The sequence below is a fragment of the Musa acuminata genome, chromosome BXJ1-9, assembly GCF_036884655.1.
Source record: "Musa acuminata AAA Group cultivar baxijiao chromosome BXJ1-9, Cavendish_Baxijiao_AAA, whole genome shotgun sequence".
Lineage (NCBI taxonomy): Eukaryota > Viridiplantae > Streptophyta > Magnoliopsida > Zingiberales > Musaceae > Musa > Musa acuminata.
The window spans coordinates 8,626,292-8,644,236 of record NC_088335.1 but is presented as its reverse complement, the minus strand read 5'-3'; the positions used below and the strand labels follow the sequence as shown (position 1 = coordinate 8,644,236).

Genomic DNA, 17,945 nt, shown 5'->3' with positions numbered 1-17,945 from the left:
AAGTCCTCAAGGATGAACAGGTACCATTGTGCTGGAGTACTGGGGAGGATAATGGAAGCATGCAATTGGACCTCCACCTAACACTTTCATAGCAGAATTCCTACCATAAGACCCCCCTTTCTCACCCTATTCTTCTTAGCACATGATTGACCATATCGTTTACATCTAACACTACTGAAGCTGTCTGTAAGGAAAAAAAAAAAGGAGAAAATATTATTGTAGGCTTTAGCTATTAGTCTTGAAATTTAGTGAGCTAAAACTATGACATCAATAGGAGTCTATTGAAAAAATATTTTTTTTTTATCTTTATAATATTTTCTATATATATGTATGTATGTATGTTAGGAGTTATTCTCGATCTAAGTCTCTACTTAAGCATTAGAGTAGTTTCACTCGATATATCTCTAACTAATTTTGCATATGATATCCATGACATAAGGAACTTGCTTTGAGAAAGTCGTTCGAAGAAAGCATTAACACGAGGAACTTATTACGAGAGAATTGTTCGGAAAAAAATATTGACAGAAGAACTTATCACGAGGGAACTGATCCAATTCTTAATACATGATAATTTTTTAAAAAAGATTGGATCGAATTAACTCCGTGACATAGATCATTGATTATTTTTTATACTAATAAATAATTTATGTACTTGATAGTATGTAAGAATCACATCATAAGCTGCAATGGTGTAGATGCATTCCTAAGGTTTGACAAGAGATGGAAATAAAATTTCTCATATATATTGAGCACACGCAAAATAAAGATAAATCAGAAATAAAGATCTCAAGCAGTTTCTAAGAGAAGACTGATATAAATGCCAATTAGATTTGAGAGAGTAGAGTGATTAGGCATCTTTCTTCGGTTCATGTGATGAGAGCACAAAACAAGCGACTCCATCATGGTCAACTCGGTCAACTCTCTGCATCTGATGCAGATCCACGTGGAGAAGCCCATGAAGCCCGTTTTGGCCTTTTTGTTTTTGCTTCTTGGTTCGTTCTTTGCTTTTTGTTTCGTCCCTACCAACTGTTAGCTGGACTGAAAACGTTTTCCTTTTTCTCCATTAAGGAAAACGAACACCAAAAAACACCAACGTTTTCCTTTTATCTTTCTCTCTCTTCCGCAAAGTTTGCGTGACGCCACTTAAATGTCATCCCCCTTATAGAACTGCGTCACCAAACCATTCGCTCGTCGGCCGACAACTGAAGCTTGCATTTCCATATTCACGCCATCTTTGATCGCCTTCTCCAAGAAGCTTTGATTCCTCGGCCATTTCTTCGCTTATTTTCCTCTTCTTTCCTGCGCAAACCCGTCCGTTCGTCGTCTTTCTCGACCTCGGTTTCATTGGAACCGCCTCGGTTCTGGAGGACTCTAGGTGCGATCTTGCGGCTGCTGAGGCTCTAGATCGAGCTCCATGTGTGACGGAATAAGATGACATCTTATTTTCTGCTTTCTTCTTCGTAAATGCATTTCCAAATGCGCGGAACCGGAAAAAATATGATATTTTCTGAGATAGCTCTGTTAGGAATTCCTCTTTGCATTTACGAGGCATTTTCAATGTGTTTTTTGCTGTTTTTCTCTACACTATGTTTGCTAGCTAGATCTCCGAAATCTAATTCATAAAGATGACTTCTTGAACCCCTTTGATTCTTGTTATTGCACCATCAAGCTAAGTTCTTTTCTCATAGTCTTCCTCTTTCTGTAATAATGAATCATGTAACTGACAAGATTATGCTCTTAATTTTGTGTAAAGGACATCAGAATGGCTTCAACTGCATGTCATCATGCCCTCGGATTGATCCAAGCCCAGGGGAACAGTCCAAGAACTGGCTTGCAAGATAAAGTTGGAAGATTTTCTCTGGAATTGGTATCTAAGGGCTTTGACATGGACATACAACTTCTTTCAAGAGGAAGCCACTACCCTGGGAGCAGGAAATTGTGCTTGGTTCGCGCATCGAGCTCACATTCTTCAGTTGCTGATCCAATTACTATATCATCCAACAGCAATTCTAGTGATTCTCAGAAAAGATCAAGTGCTAGGCAAAAGTTTATCACATAACAAAAATGAGAAGCTGAGTAATTGAGAATGTATTTTAATCTAGTTTTAGAGTGCTGCTGTATATTCTTCAATTTTCTTTTATTCTGCTAAGGCTATTTATTATCCATGGTGAGTCTTTGTGGAATGAGAAAAATCTCTTTACAGGATGTGTTTATGTACCATTGACTCAAAAGGGTGTTGAGGAGGCAATCGAAGCTGGTAAAAGAATAAGCAATATACCAATTGACATGATCTATACATCGTCACTGATTCGTGCCCAAATGACTGCAATGCTTGCGATGACCCAACATCGCCGCAAAAAGGTCTCTGTTTCTTCCAATCTGTTTCCCTTGTTAATTATGCTAATGATTTCTTTAGTATCCATAGCATCTGTTGCAATATGCTAAACTACCAAGAAGTCTGAACAATTGTTTCTTTGTGTTTTTCTCTCGCATCGACATTGATTATGGTTCCAATCATCATGCACAATGAGGGAAAACAAACACAGAAATGGAGTCAGATATATAGCAAAGATACCAAGGAACAATCTATTCCTGTGATAACAGCTTGGCAACTGAATGAAAGAATGTAATGATACCACATACTTGTAAATATGTTTATTTTGTTTAAAAATTAGGCTCTAACCAATATGTCACATAATTTGTGTCATTTCCCATTGGTTTTCTCTAGGTATGGTGAATTGTAAGGTCTCAATAAGCAAGAAACAGCTGCCCACTTGGGAAAAGAGAAGGCTATTAAATGGCGTCGTAGTTATGATATTCCTCCCCCAGATGGTGAGAGCTTGGAGATGTGTGCCAATAGAGCTGTGGTTTATATCAGAGAACAAGTAATGACTATTTAATGATTAAGTTCATTGTTAGAATCTTCAGCTGTTGCTACATGCAGTTAGTACTCATTTCAAAAGAATTAATCAAGGCAATTCGGTATAATTTCTTACCCTGTGATATAAAGCTTTTATCTTGGTGCTGATATGGCATATCATGACCTTCTTAATGCGGTTTGTTCGTAATTGAATTCCTTTCTTGTTAACTTTCTGAGAAGATAATCAAGACCAAAGTATATCTTTGAGACAGATATGCTATTCATGAGTAAGTTTTACTTGACTTATGCATTTGAACTATTACTGGCAAATGCATGACAATGCACTGATCTTGGCTATGTTCTGCTGGACATGTTCCTATCTTCTTGACCTTGATGGCCTCAAGGTGTTGGTGCTATTCTTTACCAATGTAGTATTTTCTCTTAACAAAGATGTCTTCAGCTCTCAGTTGCAGTCATCCATGGAAATCTTATTCCTTTTTTTTTGTTACTTGCATACATGGTACTTGAATGCTCAAAAAATTAACTAAAGCGATTGATCTTGTTTAATTACCTTTGACATATAAGATGTAAAATGTTATAAATTATGCTCCTTGTCACCTAACATGCCTTACATGAATGAGGAAAAATAGTTTTTGTCCTACAATTTAATAGAAGCCTTAAATAGGAAGTCAATTTGCCGGAGCAATATAAAGGCACTGAAAATTTCCAGTACAATAAATTTTGAGTCCTTGATTGCATAGTTAAGAAAATTAAACTATCTTCTTGACAAAACTTTCCCTCCTAACACATCTACCTGATAACAGTGTCCTGTGAGCATATTTAGGATTGAGTATATAGTATCTCATCCTCAGGCTCCTAACAACTGAGAACAATTTCATGATAGATTGTACCTCAACTCTTGTCTGGGAAAAATGTGATGATTGCTGCCCATGGAAACTCACTGAGATACATCATTATGTGCCTGGACAAATTGACTTCTGAAGAGGTGAGCAAATGGGCTGCATACTGCTTTGTTTCTTAAACTGTTTTCTGTATCTGGTTAAAGTTAAAGCTTTATCTTCAGGTCATCAGCCTTGAACTCTCAACTGGCATTCCTATGCTTCTTTATATATTAAAAAAGGGAAAGTTTATTAGAAGAGGAAGCCCAATTGGTCCTTCTGAGGCTGGAGTTTATGCTTATACCAGAGTATGCAACTTTATTTCTGTTCATATTTCTGCTCTTTCCTCATTATGATCTCTTTCTATCTTCATGGTAAAAATTTAGCTGCTTTGCTTTATGATACCTCTACATGTAGGTCTTCATGCATGGAAGCAGAAAGCTTAAGAGTTACAGGGTGGCTTTGTTTTTTGACATCTAAAAAATAGAAGAAGATGGAACCTTATATGATTCTTATAATTCTGTATTTCGACGTTATATCAAACATTTTTTTGCACATTATTGGGGATATCTGGATTGCCATTTCAGATATATATGCTCGTCAGCTCCTCTGTTTCTTTGAGACAAGCATCGCTATCCATAGGAAAGCTTGTTATTTCCCTTTCAATTCATAATATTCTTAGATCTAGGTAGCATAAAAAGAGTTCCTCCTTGGTTGGATCCATTTAAATAAGTTATCATGTGGATATCCTTCAAAACCTAACACTTGATCTTTTTAACAAATCTTTATTATGAATTTCTTTTGCCATGAGTTCATCATCCATATCAAGAGTAAGATTACAGACAATTGGCTGTATTATTAGCAACTCATTTTCTGTTCTCATCTAAATATTGAAAACACTGTGGATGATGATATGGATTGTTAGTCTTTCTGTTATTCATTTAGACTATTAGTTCATCAACAAAATCTGATCTTATAATGCAACACGACAACATTTTTCTTTTTTTTATCCATAGTCCAGCAAAACGACTCTACGATAAATTCTATGAATGCTTTTGCATCTCTTATATTTGCTCCTCTCATGCTTCTTCTTTGTGGGGAGTAACATAAATCTGCTGCCTTTGAATGCAGAGTTTGGCTCTTTACAGACAGAAGCTAGATGAAATGGTCCAGTAATGCCGGTAAGCTTGTAACTTCTATCTTGATTTGGATACCACACCCTACAAACTACGATCTTAATTTGCGCCCCTCTTTTGTTTGCACAGGCTTCTGCTACCAATACTTGAGGAGCTTTTCCTGGTTGGAGATGGCATAAACTTCAACCTTCACTCCTTTATGATCTCTTAGCTCCTACAACATAGAAGATGATGCAAATTGTACTACTTGTTCAATTTTGATGTGTGTATTCTTGAATTGGGGTGTTCTTGTGTTACTACTGCCCATATAAGAGCTGCGTGTAAGATGAATTCAGAATGTTTTCTCCTCATATTCCTCATCTGGTGACCTATGCATTTCGATCATTGTCAATGAAATACAGTTAGTTTGATGAATGTACTATCATTAATTTTGATTTAAATATTTTGTAACCCTTTGGGTCGTATCATGATCGTTATTATGGTATTAACTGGTAAAAAAAAAATGATTGCATAATAATTTACTGAAATATAGTCAAATGATCGGAAAGAACATGGTCAAATCCTGTCGTCATAATACCTTATTTAACAATATAATGTATAATATTTATAATAGAAATAAATAAGCAAATAATAATAATAAAAGAGGATGAGAGGATAAAATAATATATATATATATATATATATTTTAAATATTAAAAATATTTTTATTATATTAAAAGAAGTATATGACACTGAGACTGGAATAAGGGGGTAATGAATATAATATACCTTTTTCACTTTATCCTCATGACTAAAAAACTTATATATTCTTAAAATTTCAAATACTTTTAATAATATTAAAGAACATAAAGATATAAAACATATATTTAAGACTTAGGAATTTTAATATAGAAAATAGGCATATACAAATGGAGATAACAATTATTATAACCAATACCGGTATATCCCCGTTCATAGAGTTCCTTTCAACAAATTAAATATTATGGTAGATTACATCAAACAATCACCGAAAAATAACTTCAAATATATTGTTCCAAACCTAAATCAATCAATAACTGTTTCCTTTCATTATCCAATCAATCAATGAAAAAGGTCATTTCCCTTCGTTTCCGAATCCTTAATGTTCTTCTCCTGCAGGTGGTATCCTCGAGATCATTGATGAGAGAGAAGAAGAAGAAGACTGTGTCTTGGCTGTCGTTTTGTTAGGGGCGGGGAGGTGGCGCGAGGTTTCGTTTACCCTCAACAAAAGCCAACGGCAAACGAAGAAGTAGGAGCTCCCTCCAACCAGTAGCCACCTTCTGTCCTCCCCCTCCCATTTCAAGCCTTTGCTTCCCTTTCCACCTCCACATACCCTCCCAACCATCAAACTTCTGCCTTCCCTTCCTCCCCCCTCCCCCTCCCACCCACCGCCATTCCCGTCGCCGGCGACTCCCTTCCGCCAGTACCGAAGCGATGACGCCGACCTAACTGCACGCATATAAGATACCATCATCGGCGCCAGGTGAGCTTCTGAATTGGATGTCAAGCTGCGATACCTCCGACGACATGACCAAGTCCAACGCGTCCGATGATTCCTTCAAGAACGAGAAGAAGAAGAAGGTTCGTGCCCGCCACCTCCATGTTTCCCGATTCCCCACTTCCTGCTTTCCTCTCTGACCCCTTTTCCTCCGTTTGCCAGTCCATTTTGTCGAACATCTTCAGCAGAAAAGGCAAGAACGAGAGACGATCGGAGGAAGACATATTCCCCGGAACCGAGATTGTTTTCGGTACCGATCGAAATCCCTTGTGCCTTTTTCTTTTCCTTTCTCCTTTTAATCTGATCGAATCATTCATGGTTATGGGCATAGATCTTGAGAAGACGTACGTGGCAAGGAGGACGTTCTTGGAGGCATCCTCGGTTAGCTTTTCAGGTGATTTACGTAGCATCTCATTACATGCATGCAAATTGATGACCGAACGAGTAGTACTCAATCTAATCCCCACTTCTCTTCAGAGAGGCACTCGAGCTCGCGAATCGAGAGTCTGAATCTTTGTAGTTTGGAAAGCCTCAGAAGAAAAGCTTTTCGTCATGTTCAGGAGTTCCGGTAGGGCGGCAGTCATTTCATCCTTTAGCGTTGTGTTCATCGATCTGATCCTTTCATTGTCTGCCTCATGCAGCATGTTTGTTGCCACATGGAACGTGGGGGGAAAGCCACCCAGCGATGATCTCGACCTCGAATCTTTTCTACAGGTAGAAGGATCGCATGACATCTATGTATTAGGGTAAGGAATCTGTGCTGCATAACTTGGCTTTCTTGACATCAATCAAATATATCCAACGACAGCTGCCTCTGCTCTCGATTAGCTCCGCAGAGTCTATGATCGATGTGGACCTCTTTGATTCGTATTTGCTTTGCAGGTTTCAGGAAATAGTTCCTTTAAATGCAGGCAATGTGTTAGTGATCGAGGACAACGAGCCCGCGGCGAAATGGCTTGCCCTCATCAGCCAAGCCATCAACAAGCACGGCAAGTGCTCGCCGGACGACTCCGATTCCAGCAACGATGGGAAACATGGCAAGGACTCCAAGTCCACGAGCGGCCTTCTCTTCTTCCAAAGGCCCTCCCTCAAAGTCCTCAGCAGGAATTATCGCATGGATGGCGCCCTAGTGAAGACGTGCAATTGCACCTCCGAGCCATCCTGCGTCCGGCGAAGGACGAGACAGCTGAGGGAGTTCATCACCAGGGACGAGTCGAGCTCCTCCGACGAGGATTCCGCGACGCCGCAGTTCGCTTGCTCCGAGGCAAAGGGTAACATGAACTACTGCCTCGTCGCGAGCAAGCAGATGGTGGGCATCTTCCTCTCGGTTTGGGTCAGGAGGGAGCTCGTGCAACACGTTAGCCACCTTAGGGTGGCCACCATCGGAAGGGGAATCATGGGCTGTCTCGGTAACAAGGTTAGCTCCATATCTCCGTTCTGATTTCTGCCAGTGGCAACCGAGGTAGCTTACAGGAGCGACCGATGCTCTCAGGGATGCATTGCGATGAGCATGTCGCTGCACCGAACGAGTTTTTGCTTCGTCTGCAGCCACTTGGCGTCAGGCGAGAAGGAAGGCGACGAACTGAAGAGGAACTCTGACGTGGCCGAGATCCTCAAGAGCGCGCAGTTCCCGAGGATCTGCAAGTCTCCATGTCGGCGGATTCCTGAAAGAATCTTAGACCACGAGTATGGATTCACTCACAACTTCCTCTTCCAAACCTCAATCCAAACCATGCCTTCTCCGAGATCTAACTCCACCATGTTTACATTTGCTTTGTGTGAGGAAGTCGAGTGATATGGTTTGGTGATCTGAACTACCGGGTTGCACTAAGCTATCAGGAGACAAGATCTCTGCTCAGGAACAATGATTGGAACTCTCTCCTGGAAAGGGATCAGGTAAACCATCAACTCTTGATCTACTCTTTCTTCTTCCGAAGACAGTGTGTGATTTTCTGTATTACAGTTGAAGATAGAAAGAGAAGCAGGAAGGGTGTTCAATGGGTGGAAGGAAGGGAAGATCTCATTTGCTCCAACCTATAAATACTCACAGAACTCCGACATCTACGCTGGTGAGACCGTCAAATCCAAGAAGAAGCGAAGAACACCAGCTTGGTAATCTCTCTCTCTCTCTCTCTCTCATTCATTCAAAAGCAACATAAAAACTTGGTCTGAATTCCTGAATGCTCACACAGGTGCGATCGGATACTATGGCATGGAAATGGGATGGAACAGCTGCAGTACTTGAGAGGGGAGTCGAAGTTCTCGGACCACCGACCTGTTTGTGCCGTGTTTGCAGCGCAGGCAGAGATGAACAACAGATGCAGAACGGCATGTCTTGGTGCGGACTCCAGAATTCCTTCTGATGAGTTGATACCTCAAAGGCACAGTTTCTACTGAGGAGGAGACTTCATTGATGTTGTCGAGGGGTCATACGATGTCACAAACATGCTTATAGCTCTTGTTAATACTATGTTAATATATATGAATATAATAATATAGAAGCATTCTGGTAATTGATCCTGGTTTCTATCTAGTCATGATAGGGATTTTGATGATTATAAATAAAACCATCTCTAAAAACATGTACAATGTATCGATATATTTATTACCTCTAAATTGAGAGAAGTTAGATTAGATATTGATGATTACATCTATAACTTTAAATTTATACAATATGGATTGAACATGATTTGGTTTGAAGCTAATTATAAAAATATTTTACTAGTCATATTAAACTTTAAATACTTTATTAGTTATATTATAAAAATATTTTTAAATTAATATTATAAACATGTATTTTTAAAAAATTAGTTTTAAAAAAATTCTCACGTAACATATATATATATATATATATGTATATATATGTATATATCATACATATGTATGTATGTATGTATATATGTGTATATATATATGTGTGTATATATGTATATACATATACATATACATATATATATATATACATATATATATATACATATATATATATATATACATATATATATATATATATATATATATATATATATATATATATATATCCCGATCTTCTTAAAAGACGATAACAACCTCATGCCTAATGACACAGTAAATTGCATACTGGCGGTCAAAATGATCCCTGTTTCGTTACCGAGAAAGGAAATAGAGGAGATCGGTTATCCATGGCGGCCAAATCCCTATTCCTCCCAATCCCTCCTCCTCCATCCGGACCCCATCTATTGCTTTCTCGGCAATCCGTAGGCCTTGTATCCGTCGATTACGGAGATGGCGTCACTGAGACCTGTGCTGCCGCTTGTCATGGTCGCCGTCTTGATTGCGGTGGAAGAGAGGATCTCGGGGCCATCGTGCGTGGCATCCGGGCGAGGAGGTGAGGGCGCTAGCCACCCAGATGATCTGAAGGTGATGATGGTGGCGGATCTCCTGTTGCTGGGATCAGATGCTAGCTACGCCGACACCTTCTTTAGGGATTCCTTCACATCCAAGTTCTTTAGGGTAATTATTGCTTCCTGTACCGTGGTCGCTGATCTATCCAAAGCCGTCTGTTTGTTGATATCTAGTTCAGGGATTCCGTAGAAAGAAATTAGGGATCTGTAGTTGAAATTCGAATCTTTACTTGTTTGGTTGCACAATGGAAACAAAGTTTCGAACTTTATAGTCTTCTGATTCCAGTTGAAACCAAAAAATTGAACTTTGGGATTCTGCCTGTCCTACAGAAATCCTTTGAGAGGCTTAAGCCGGACATGCTTGTTGTTTTGGGTGATATTTCTGCGAAAGGATGGGCGCTGACGGGTAGCAAGTGGCTAACAGTTCTGCGGCAGTTCCATACGATTCTGGGTCCGGTTGGTGGACTTCCTCTTCACATTGCTTTGGGGGACAGAGATATTGGGAAGTGTAGTGAGTTAGATGAACAATTTATAAATCAAGTTTCAAGCAATTTACCTGGATTAGGCTCATCTGGTTGCAGTGCATTTGAGATTGGCAATATCAGTTTTGTTTCCCTTAATGCCGTTGCTTTGCTTTGTGGTAATAATGATTTACGCTTTGGTGTCGAAAAGGTTGTAGAAAGAGAAAGCATTGCTTTAAGAAATCCAATGAACGTAGCAGCAGAAAAAGTTTCTGAGCCTACTATGAGGACAGAGGGTGCCAAAAACTTCGATTGGAGAGATAATCACATGGAGTCTGGTTCTGGTCCTGTTCTGTTGCTTCACTTTCCTCTATACAGAAAAAAGAGAAACATTATTGGGGACACAAAAGTTGATCTAGGGATCTATCATCATATGGCTGAGGGATTAGCAAGGCATGACGATAGGTACTTTAATCTCATTTTTTTTTTCTGATTTTGTTATTGTATTGGATCTCAAAATCAAAATTCTGACCGTGATGTTGTTATTTCTCATGTTGATCGGAGGCTCTTGACTTTGTTCACTAAAATCCTAGTGCGTTAAGAGTGGATAAGGAAGTTCCTTCAATTTTATTTGAACTTTTTATAAATTGATATTTCTTATTGTGCATGATCATCCATAGGTGGTCCCTTAGTTATTTTACAATTTAAGGTTCAGTGATGAAAATTTTAGAATTCATGAGAAGCAAATTATCTTTTACATAGTTAAATGAGTTGCATATGATCGATGATCTGGATACTGAAAATTGAGTCACCAGTATGGTGCATTTGGGTTGGAGAACTAAAAACTTGTGCTGGCCTTACTTTTATGTGAGTAGTTTAGAAGATATACTTTTCATGGGGTTTGCAAGTAACGTATGTCCTTGGGACTTCAATCTTTGCTATGTGATTAAGGTCATTCGTACGATTTAGAGATTATGTTCTTGATTTAGGGATTATCAAGTGACAAAGTTGAAGAAGGAAGACAAGAGTTTGTTAGTCTGATAGATAAAGTCTTGAGTGATCTCAGGATGTTATAAACTATGGATTTTGTCCGAATCTAGTGCTGAGTTTTCTGGTCATATGGGTTGTCATGGTGATTAGGTGTGATGGGTTAGGGAGACTTTCCAGGTGTAGTAGTTGATATCATTTCAGAGTCAATTTTTTTATTCGACCTTGAAACCTTAAATGAAAGGGCAGAGAATGACTGGTAAATTGTTTTTGTGGTAACTGGTGGTTCAGCTTTGGGTTCAGAATCCTAAAAATAAAGATCTTAGGATATGGTTAGACAACTGCCACATAAATCTATGGGTAGTCAATTGCCACTTAAATCTGTCACTTGATTTAGGATATGTTACCAACGTATGGTTCTTTTTGCTCCCAAGGTGGATGAATGCGTGCAAGGTATTCATATCTGTTGAAATTGGATGCTATTACAATTGGAAGATTTCTTCCTTTCATTAAGTGTGAAATATCCTTTATTCAAGAATGAATAGTGAGTGAGCTGGAAGAATAATTTCTTTTTTTGTTTGTAAGATTCATTTAGGGGATTAATCACTTAGAAGATGTTTCTGGTTATTAAAGTTTCTGAAGAAATTATTATATCTTTTGGGCATTTGTTTTAGACCATTAAGAACAACTTCCAAAGAGGGACTTGATATGGATAACAAACATGCTTTATTGCTTTGAGGACGAACATGTTCTGAGGAAAAGGTAGTTACAAGTTAGACCGTAGTATCGGATCTGCAGATCTACTGTAATGTGACTGTTTGTCTGCTACATAAAAGCAGTGCTAATCTTGTTCTAAGATTGGGGTGACTTGGTGCTTGCCAAATTCATTTCTTGTTCTCATTTGCTCCAGTCCATGACTTTTTCTCAAATACCTTCTAATTGTAATGTTTCCTTTAACTCTTTTATATCCTTTACTTTCTGAACTCCATGTTCTCTAAATTTGACCACACCTCAGAATGTTGATGCTTCTTATAGTTTGTCTTGGTTTCTGAATGTGCATCTGGATCTTCTATATCAAGAAAAAAAGATATGATAACGATTGAATTGCATGAAGCTTCCCTTATTTTAGATTTATGATTTGAAATGATATGTATGTGGTTGCTTAGAGTTTGTTATCAATACTCACATTTCCTACTTTCTTTTGTCAGTAACTTCAAGGATATGGGCCCATATGAGTTGGACCAAACTCTCCCTGTTAATGCAACTGAGTACATCTTTCAGGCTCTTAAGCCAAGGTTGGTGAAATAGAGATGATTACTTCATATTTTGGTTACTTTATATGCATGCGCATGAACATGTTCTAAGACCTTTGACCATTTGGGTAAGGCAACTATTGTGGATAATTATCTTGTATCTCAGTCGTTATTTTTTTCCCAGAATCCCATTGCCTCATATTATATGACTAACATCTTATACCGGGTTAAATTTTAATAATTTTTTTTTGTCATCATTTATTCCAGGAATATGCACGGTGATCTAGATTGTGTTTAGGAGAAAAATAGACTCAAATTATTGATGTATTAACGGAATCACATCAAGAAATTACAATATGCCTTTATTTAAATTCTATGATGCAACCTTCACAAATAGAGAGTCTGCAATTTTGTGCTTGCATCCATAACCACTTTTTTCACATCCATACGCCAACAAGGCACTATTTTAAAAATCCATCTAGTTGTTATGCTGTTAGTCTCGTCTTGGAATTAAAACCCACCACATCATTTTTCATACAAGGAGGGAAAGAAAAGTTTATGTCACCATGGTTGCGTTGCTCATCACACATAAAGCCTGTTTCAGCCTCCAATATATCCTCCTGTATGATATCAATTTTCTGATGGATAAATGTTAATTGATTTCACATCAATAGGGCAGGAACAGGCACCATGAAACATGATAGTAGTTAGATGGCAGACCTTTCAACAAGAGTAGCTTCAACAAATTAGAATGCAATCTAATCATTTTTGCATTCTGTACACATTTTGTATGCCATTTGGAAGTTGAAAACCAGTCCTTGGTAACTTGCCTTTCGCAGGATTGTGTTCAGTGCTCACACCCATAGCTTCTGTGATCACACCCACAGTGATGGTACACGTGAGATAACCGTGCCAGCGATGACATGGGCTGCAAGGCAAAAACCTGGTTTTGTATTTGTTAACTTCCGACAAAACAAGGCAGTGAGCGTGAGCCACTGCTCTTTCGCTTCCGAACGGCATGTGATACTGACTTACATCATTTTCTTTATGCTGTTCGTACCGGTATTAGTTGTAATTAGGTGCTCAAATCTTGTAACTTAGCTGTATGCTAAACATTGAAATGTTGCTTAGTCATGATTGTACATTCCAAGAGTGTGTTAATTGGGTTAATTGTAACTTTGTATTTTGCATGAAGATATCTCATGTTGTTACACTTGCTTTTCGAAAGGTCTCGTTAGTCAAGTAGCTGCAAGTATACCCACTGTTGTTCCTGGAATGTTTTCAGTATCTCTTAAAGACTGCAAAGACACTAGTCATGAAGAAAATGCAGTGTGAACTGACAAAATCCGTCTCTTATTGATGATGAAATGGTGCATGGATCTGTAATAGCCATATAAGAACTATGTCATTATACTTGGTCTCCAAAATATGACTTTTTGCTTCTAATGATGCCAATTTCTGTACAAGGTTTACAACCTTGGAGATCATTAAGACTTTTGGCTGCCATCTGTCAAGAGTTACAGTCAAAATCCATCTGTCAAGATGCAAATTTTCCTCTAAATGTTCTTCATGAACAGTCAAGAGTTATGAGCTATTCCTTTGATTCCGCCTTGTACATATCATGTTGGCCCTGCATGAGCTGGATCGACGTAACCATTACAAGGTTCTGAGTGATTTGTTACCCGAGAACGATAACAGACGCTCGACTAGCTCGGCTCTTCTTTTGTCCCGCACCTCAGACAATCCATGATAGCAGTCACATGCATGAACAGTAAGGAAAAGAAAGCTAATTCCCCTTTTACTTCTCGTCGAGTAAAAGGCCGCAACTACGATCGAGGTGGGCTCTCAGCTTGATGTGCAAACAGCAGACATCTTCTGAAAACTCATGCCCATCCTCGTGTCAGACATCTCTCTCTCTCTCTCTCTCTCTCGCTCTCTCTCTGAGCTCAAAAGAAGAATATGCGTGCTGTACATTGCAACAGTTAAAAGTGAAAAAGGGCGAACACAGAGAGGAAGACAAAAAGGAGGAGAGAAGTTCGATGCACGAGACAAAAGCACGATGGCCTCCAAATTCCAATGCATGTTGCCTTTCTTAAACGCCAAAGTGACGGGTTAGAAAAGGGCGAAGGCCCCTGCATGCGTGGATGGATGCATGCATGCATTTTGCATGTGACGCTCCGCTCGACTCACGAGGTTGGCGTCTCCCACGGAGTACGTCACGGGGCCACCGGTGGTGCCGGTTGCTCCCCTTTTGACCAATGGGATTCCCTGACCTCCCTCTGAACTCCACCAGAGCCATTCGATTCTAATCTACGAAGATGAAGCAAGTCCGTGACGTAGCAAACTGATCAGAAGTACATAGAGAAAAGAACTGGAGTATATCTCTGCGTTCTCATGTGATTGACACCCATGTGTGCCGATGATCTTTTGTTTCTTGAGATGTGTGTGTGATGATGATGTTGGTGAAGCAAAAAGCTGTAGAAATACTCGACAGCCCCTGGTTTTTTTTGTGTGTCGAGTGCCGGTTTAGGAAGAACGGCGCAGTAGCAGGTTTTGGGCGTTGTTTCCTGAGGAAGGTTTCAACTGCCGTTCCCTCTCTCATCAGGTAGAGCACGGAGGAAGAAGAAGGATGCATTTGGCTTCAACTGGCGGCAGCTCGGCTCGCTCATCTCATCATCGCACGGACGGGAGTGCATGCCGCCGCCAAGCTGTTGATCGATGAACGGCACACTCTGCGAGCCAAGCCGAGTCGAAGCCGACGCCGAACTTAGAGCGGCTTGATGCGGGCGAGAGAAGCTTCCCGGTTGCCACTTCCCTCGTGATAAGGGCGGCGAGTTCTCATTGGCTGTCAGAGGGTAATTAAGAAAGCCAATGCTCTGCTAAGAGGCTTATATAAACCAGCCATTAGCCTCTCTTCTCCTCAAGAGTGAGGTCGCCTCCACCCCAAGCCAAACCCATTCCCCCCTCCCCTCCTCCCCCCACCCTCCCCCCTTTCCCTCCACCTTCGGTGAGGTTGAGCGACCCCTTCGACGACCACAAGGTTTGCATTTCTAATCTCGCCTCCTCTGAATCCCTCTCTGTGATCCTCTGTCCTCTCGAAGAGAAAAAATATCTCATTTTGAGGCCCTTTTCTGGTTCTTAGGGAGCGAGAGATCCAGAGCTTGTGTGCTTTTTTCTCTTTTGATCTTGATCAACCCAGAGGGTTCTTTTTTCATACCCTTTAGGTTCTTTTTTGTACGATACATACAGCTTCTTTCTCTTTGTTTTCTCCTCACCTGTTCTTTGGTTTTGTTGAAGAACCAGGTTAGGTTTCAACTTTTCTTTCCTCTTTCTCCCTTCCTAAAGGTCCCATCTTTCTTCTGCTCTTCGTCCTTTTTGCCTTTCTTTTTCTTCCTTGGTTTTAGGAAGCATAGATTTCGCTTAGATGACATGGCCGCAGCTGTAGATATGCACGACGGCAAGCGAGTCTTCTCCGCAGACCCTTTTAGTGAGCTCATGAAACCACTTGAACCTTCTATAGCAGGTGCTTCCACCTCCTCTGCTTCTTCCTCCTCCAACTTCACTGTCACCCATTCCTCCCACTTTTATTTTCCTCCTCCTCCTCCCTCCTCCGTCTCACCCTCTTTCTTCCCCCAATCCTCCGCTCATCAGAATCACTCCTTTGATGCCTACTCTCATCAAAATCCTACCTTTGCTTTCCGGTCCCATCAAGATCCCACCTTGTATGGTTGCTCCCAGTCGCCGTCGAGCGCCGGCATGGTCCCTGAAGGCTTTCTCGGCTTGGACCGCCAGGGCCTCGTCGGCTCGGTCGGGCTCACCCATCTCAGCCCCGAACAAATCCAGCAGATCCAAGCTGAAATCCAACTCCAGCAGCAACTGAGCATCGTCGGCAGCCAACTGCCGCCGAACCGCCGCCACCAACACCAAGTTGCCGGCTTTCTTGCACCGAGGCCCCAGGCCATGAAGCACGCCGGCTCGACCCCTCCGCCGAAGACCACGAAGCTCTACCGCGGAGTGAGGCAGCGCCACTGGGGAAAGTGGGTGGCCGAGATCAGGCTGCCCAAGAACCGGACGCGCCTTTGGCTTGGGACCTTCGACACCGCCGAGGAGGCCGCGCTGGCTTACGACCAGGCGGCGTACCGGCTACGCGGGGAGTCAGCGAGGCTCAACTTTCCAGAAAACCGGCACGGCGCTGCCGACGGCGGCTCCCTCCACGCTTCTGTTGACGCCAAACTCCAAGCCATTTGCCAAAGCTTGGCCAGTTCATCGAAGCAGGGCAGCGCCAGCGGCGCCCTCTTGCCCATTGACACCACTAACCCCGACTCCAACGCTGCAACCAAGGTGGCGGCAGAGGGTGTCACGTCCATGGTGGATATCTCATCGGACGGGGAAGACTCTTCGGGGTCATCGCCGGTGCTCGAGATGCAGCAATTGGACTTCACTGAGGTGCCTTGGGATGAATCAGAGAACTTTGTGCTGAAGAAGTACCCTTCATGGGAGATTGATTGGGACTCCATCCTCTCCCCAAGAACTTAGCATGCTTGTTATTTGTGCTATCAGTTCCAGTTTAGTGGGCAGTGTGTGTAAAGTGGCTGTTGCAAATGGGGTTTTAGACATTTGCTCAGCTGCTGTCGGTAGTAGAAGAGTCACTGGGTCAGAAGTGTGTCTCGTAGCTACATGAGCTCCTGGTTCTGCTGGTTATTTTTATTCGGCATGACCATGGCGGATGAGCACAGTGTAGTCGGCTGTAGTCGTCACTCTTCTGCAAGATTTGTATAGCTTATATCAGTCTGGCTTTGTATTGGCTGCATGCATATGTCATGTAAATTAGCAAAGTAGAGATAAAAAAAACCTAGAAAAGACAATTACATTATGGCAGAGTCTACTAACAGAGCAAGTCTAAACATGCATCAATCCAACAATATTGTTAGGTACTTTTGTCACACAACTCACAGAAAAAATGTTTCTTGATTCTTTCCTAGTCTCCTTCCTCCTCGTGCCAAGATGATGATGTATGCATGTATTATGTCAACAATGGTTGCCAGAAGAAATAAGCCAAAAGTTGATATTTCCTGAAATAAGACAAGCTTCACCATTTTGAGGAAAGCTCTTATGACCAGATCAGCTCTATAAATCTGATGCACCCATCAATTTTGTTATTGGAACTCTGAATCCCTTCTGATGCCAACCAAGTATCCTGTTCTTTACATGCTCATGTGATGAGCGAGGTTTGTGAACTGAGCTCTCCATGCCAATGTACAAATTACACAGGTGTTTGCTGAGGCTGTATTGCTCTGTTCTCCGAGAGTTGTTGTGACATTAGCTGCTTCACAGGGCAATATGGACTAGGATGAGGAGGAGGCATAGGGAATCCCTTTGCTGGACCTGATGAAAAGAAGCACAAGTTTTTCTCCCCACTCACCCCATTCTTTTCTGGTGATGTGCTCCCC

General features: G+C 41.0%; 4 protein-coding genes across 5 annotated transcripts; all 4 read left to right on the top strand.

Annotated features, from left to right (window-relative positions):
* Positions 1–1,177: 1,177 nt before the first annotated feature.
* Positions 1,178–5,309, top strand: LOC135594259 (2,3-bisphosphoglycerate-dependent phosphoglycerate mutase 1-like). Its single transcript, XM_065084658.1, has 7 exons — positions 1,178–1,375; positions 1,754–2,626; positions 2,729–2,885; positions 3,765–3,866; positions 3,945–4,067; positions 4,891–4,940; positions 5,025–5,309. Exons 3-6 carry the CDS (start codon positions 2,847–2,849, stop codon positions 4,933–4,935), a joined length of 309 nt encoding a protein of 102 aa, XP_064940730.1. The 5' UTR covers positions 1,178–1,375; positions 1,754–2,626; positions 2,729–2,846; the 3' UTR covers positions 4,936–4,940; positions 5,025–5,309.
* A 1,585-nt stretch (positions 5,310–6,894) lies between these two features.
* On the top strand, positions 6,895–8,832 carry LOC135594258 (type I inositol polyphosphate 5-phosphatase 5-like). Its single transcript, XM_065084657.1, has 7 exons — positions 6,895–6,979; positions 7,053–7,157; positions 7,294–7,828; positions 7,904–8,097; positions 8,199–8,307; positions 8,375–8,523; positions 8,604–8,832. Exons 2-7 carry the CDS (start codon positions 7,054–7,056, stop codon positions 8,806–8,808), a joined length of 1,296 nt encoding a protein of 431 aa, XP_064940729.1. The 5' UTR covers positions 6,895–6,979; position 7,053; the 3' UTR covers positions 8,809–8,832.
* A 665-nt stretch (positions 8,833–9,497) lies between these two features.
* Positions 9,498–13,689, top strand: LOC135593009 (uncharacterized). Of its 2 annotated transcripts, XM_065082800.1 has the most exons (5): positions 9,498–9,903; positions 10,125–10,250; positions 10,467–10,720; positions 12,451–12,537; positions 13,335–13,689. In XM_065082800.1, exons 1-5 carry the CDS (start codon positions 9,676–9,678, stop codon positions 13,594–13,596), a joined length of 957 nt encoding a protein of 318 aa, XP_064938872.1. In that variant the 5' UTR covers positions 9,498–9,675; the 3' UTR covers positions 13,597–13,689. The 2 variants fall into 2 exon arrangements, with proteins under 2 accessions (XP_064938872.1, XP_064938871.1); XM_065082799.1 differs by having other exon boundaries at positions 10,125–10,720.
* A 1,767-nt stretch (positions 13,690–15,456) lies between these two features.
* LOC135593008 (ethylene-responsive transcription factor RAP2-4-like) lies at positions 15,457–17,283 on the top strand. The gene has a single exon (XM_065082798.1). The coding sequence runs from the start codon at positions 15,925–15,927 to the stop codon at positions 17,029–17,031; it is 1,107 nt and encodes a 368-aa protein (XP_064938870.1). The 5' UTR covers positions 15,457–15,924; the 3' UTR covers positions 17,032–17,283.
* Positions 17,284–17,945: the final 662 nt, after the last annotated feature.

What these genes read in the sequence shown, in the direction of transcription:
- LOC135594259 (XM_065084658.1), top strand. Translation starts at nt 2,847, where the DNA reads ATGTGTGCCAATAGAGCTGTGGTTTATATCAGAGAACAA. An exon ending in TGGTTTATATCAGAGAACAA is followed by an intron (nt 2,886 to 3,764) that starts GTAATGACTATT and finishes ATTTCATGATAG; the next exon opens with ATTGTACCTCAACTCTTGTC. An exon ending in ACAAATTGACTTCTGAAGAG is followed by an intron (nt 3,867 to 3,944) that starts GTGAGCAAATGG and finishes CTTTATCTTCAG; the next exon opens with GTCATCAGCCTTGAACTCTC.
- LOC135593009 (XM_065082799.1), top strand. Translation starts at nt 9,676, where the DNA reads ATGGCGTCACTGAGACCTGTGCTGCCGCTTGTCATGGTCGCCGTCTTG. An exon ending in TCACATCCAAGTTCTTTAGG is followed by an intron (nt 9,904 to 10,124) that starts GTAATTATTGCT and finishes CCTGTCCTACAG; the next exon opens with AAATCCTTTGAGAGGCTTAA. An exon ending in TTTCAGGCTCTTAAGCCAAG is followed by an intron (nt 12,538 to 13,334) that starts GTTGGTGAAATA and finishes TGCCTTTCGCAG; the next exon opens with GATTGTGTTCAGTGCTCACA.
- LOC135593008 (XM_065082798.1), top strand. Translation starts at nt 15,925, where the DNA reads ATGGCCGCAGCTGTAGATATGCACGACGGCAAGCGAGTCTTCTCCGCA.
- LOC135594258 (XM_065084657.1), top strand. Translation starts at nt 7,054, where the DNA reads ATGTTTGTTGCCACATGGAACGTGGGGGGAAAGCCACCCAGCGATGAT. An exon ending in CATGACATCTATGTATTAGG is followed by an intron (nt 7,158 to 7,293) that starts GTAAGGAATCTG and finishes TTTGCTTTGCAG; the next exon opens with GTTTCAGGAAATAGTTCCTT. An exon ending in CTCTCCTGGAAAGGGATCAG is followed by an intron (nt 8,308 to 8,374) that starts GTAAACCATCAA and finishes TCTGTATTACAG; the next exon opens with TTGAAGATAGAAAGAGAAGC.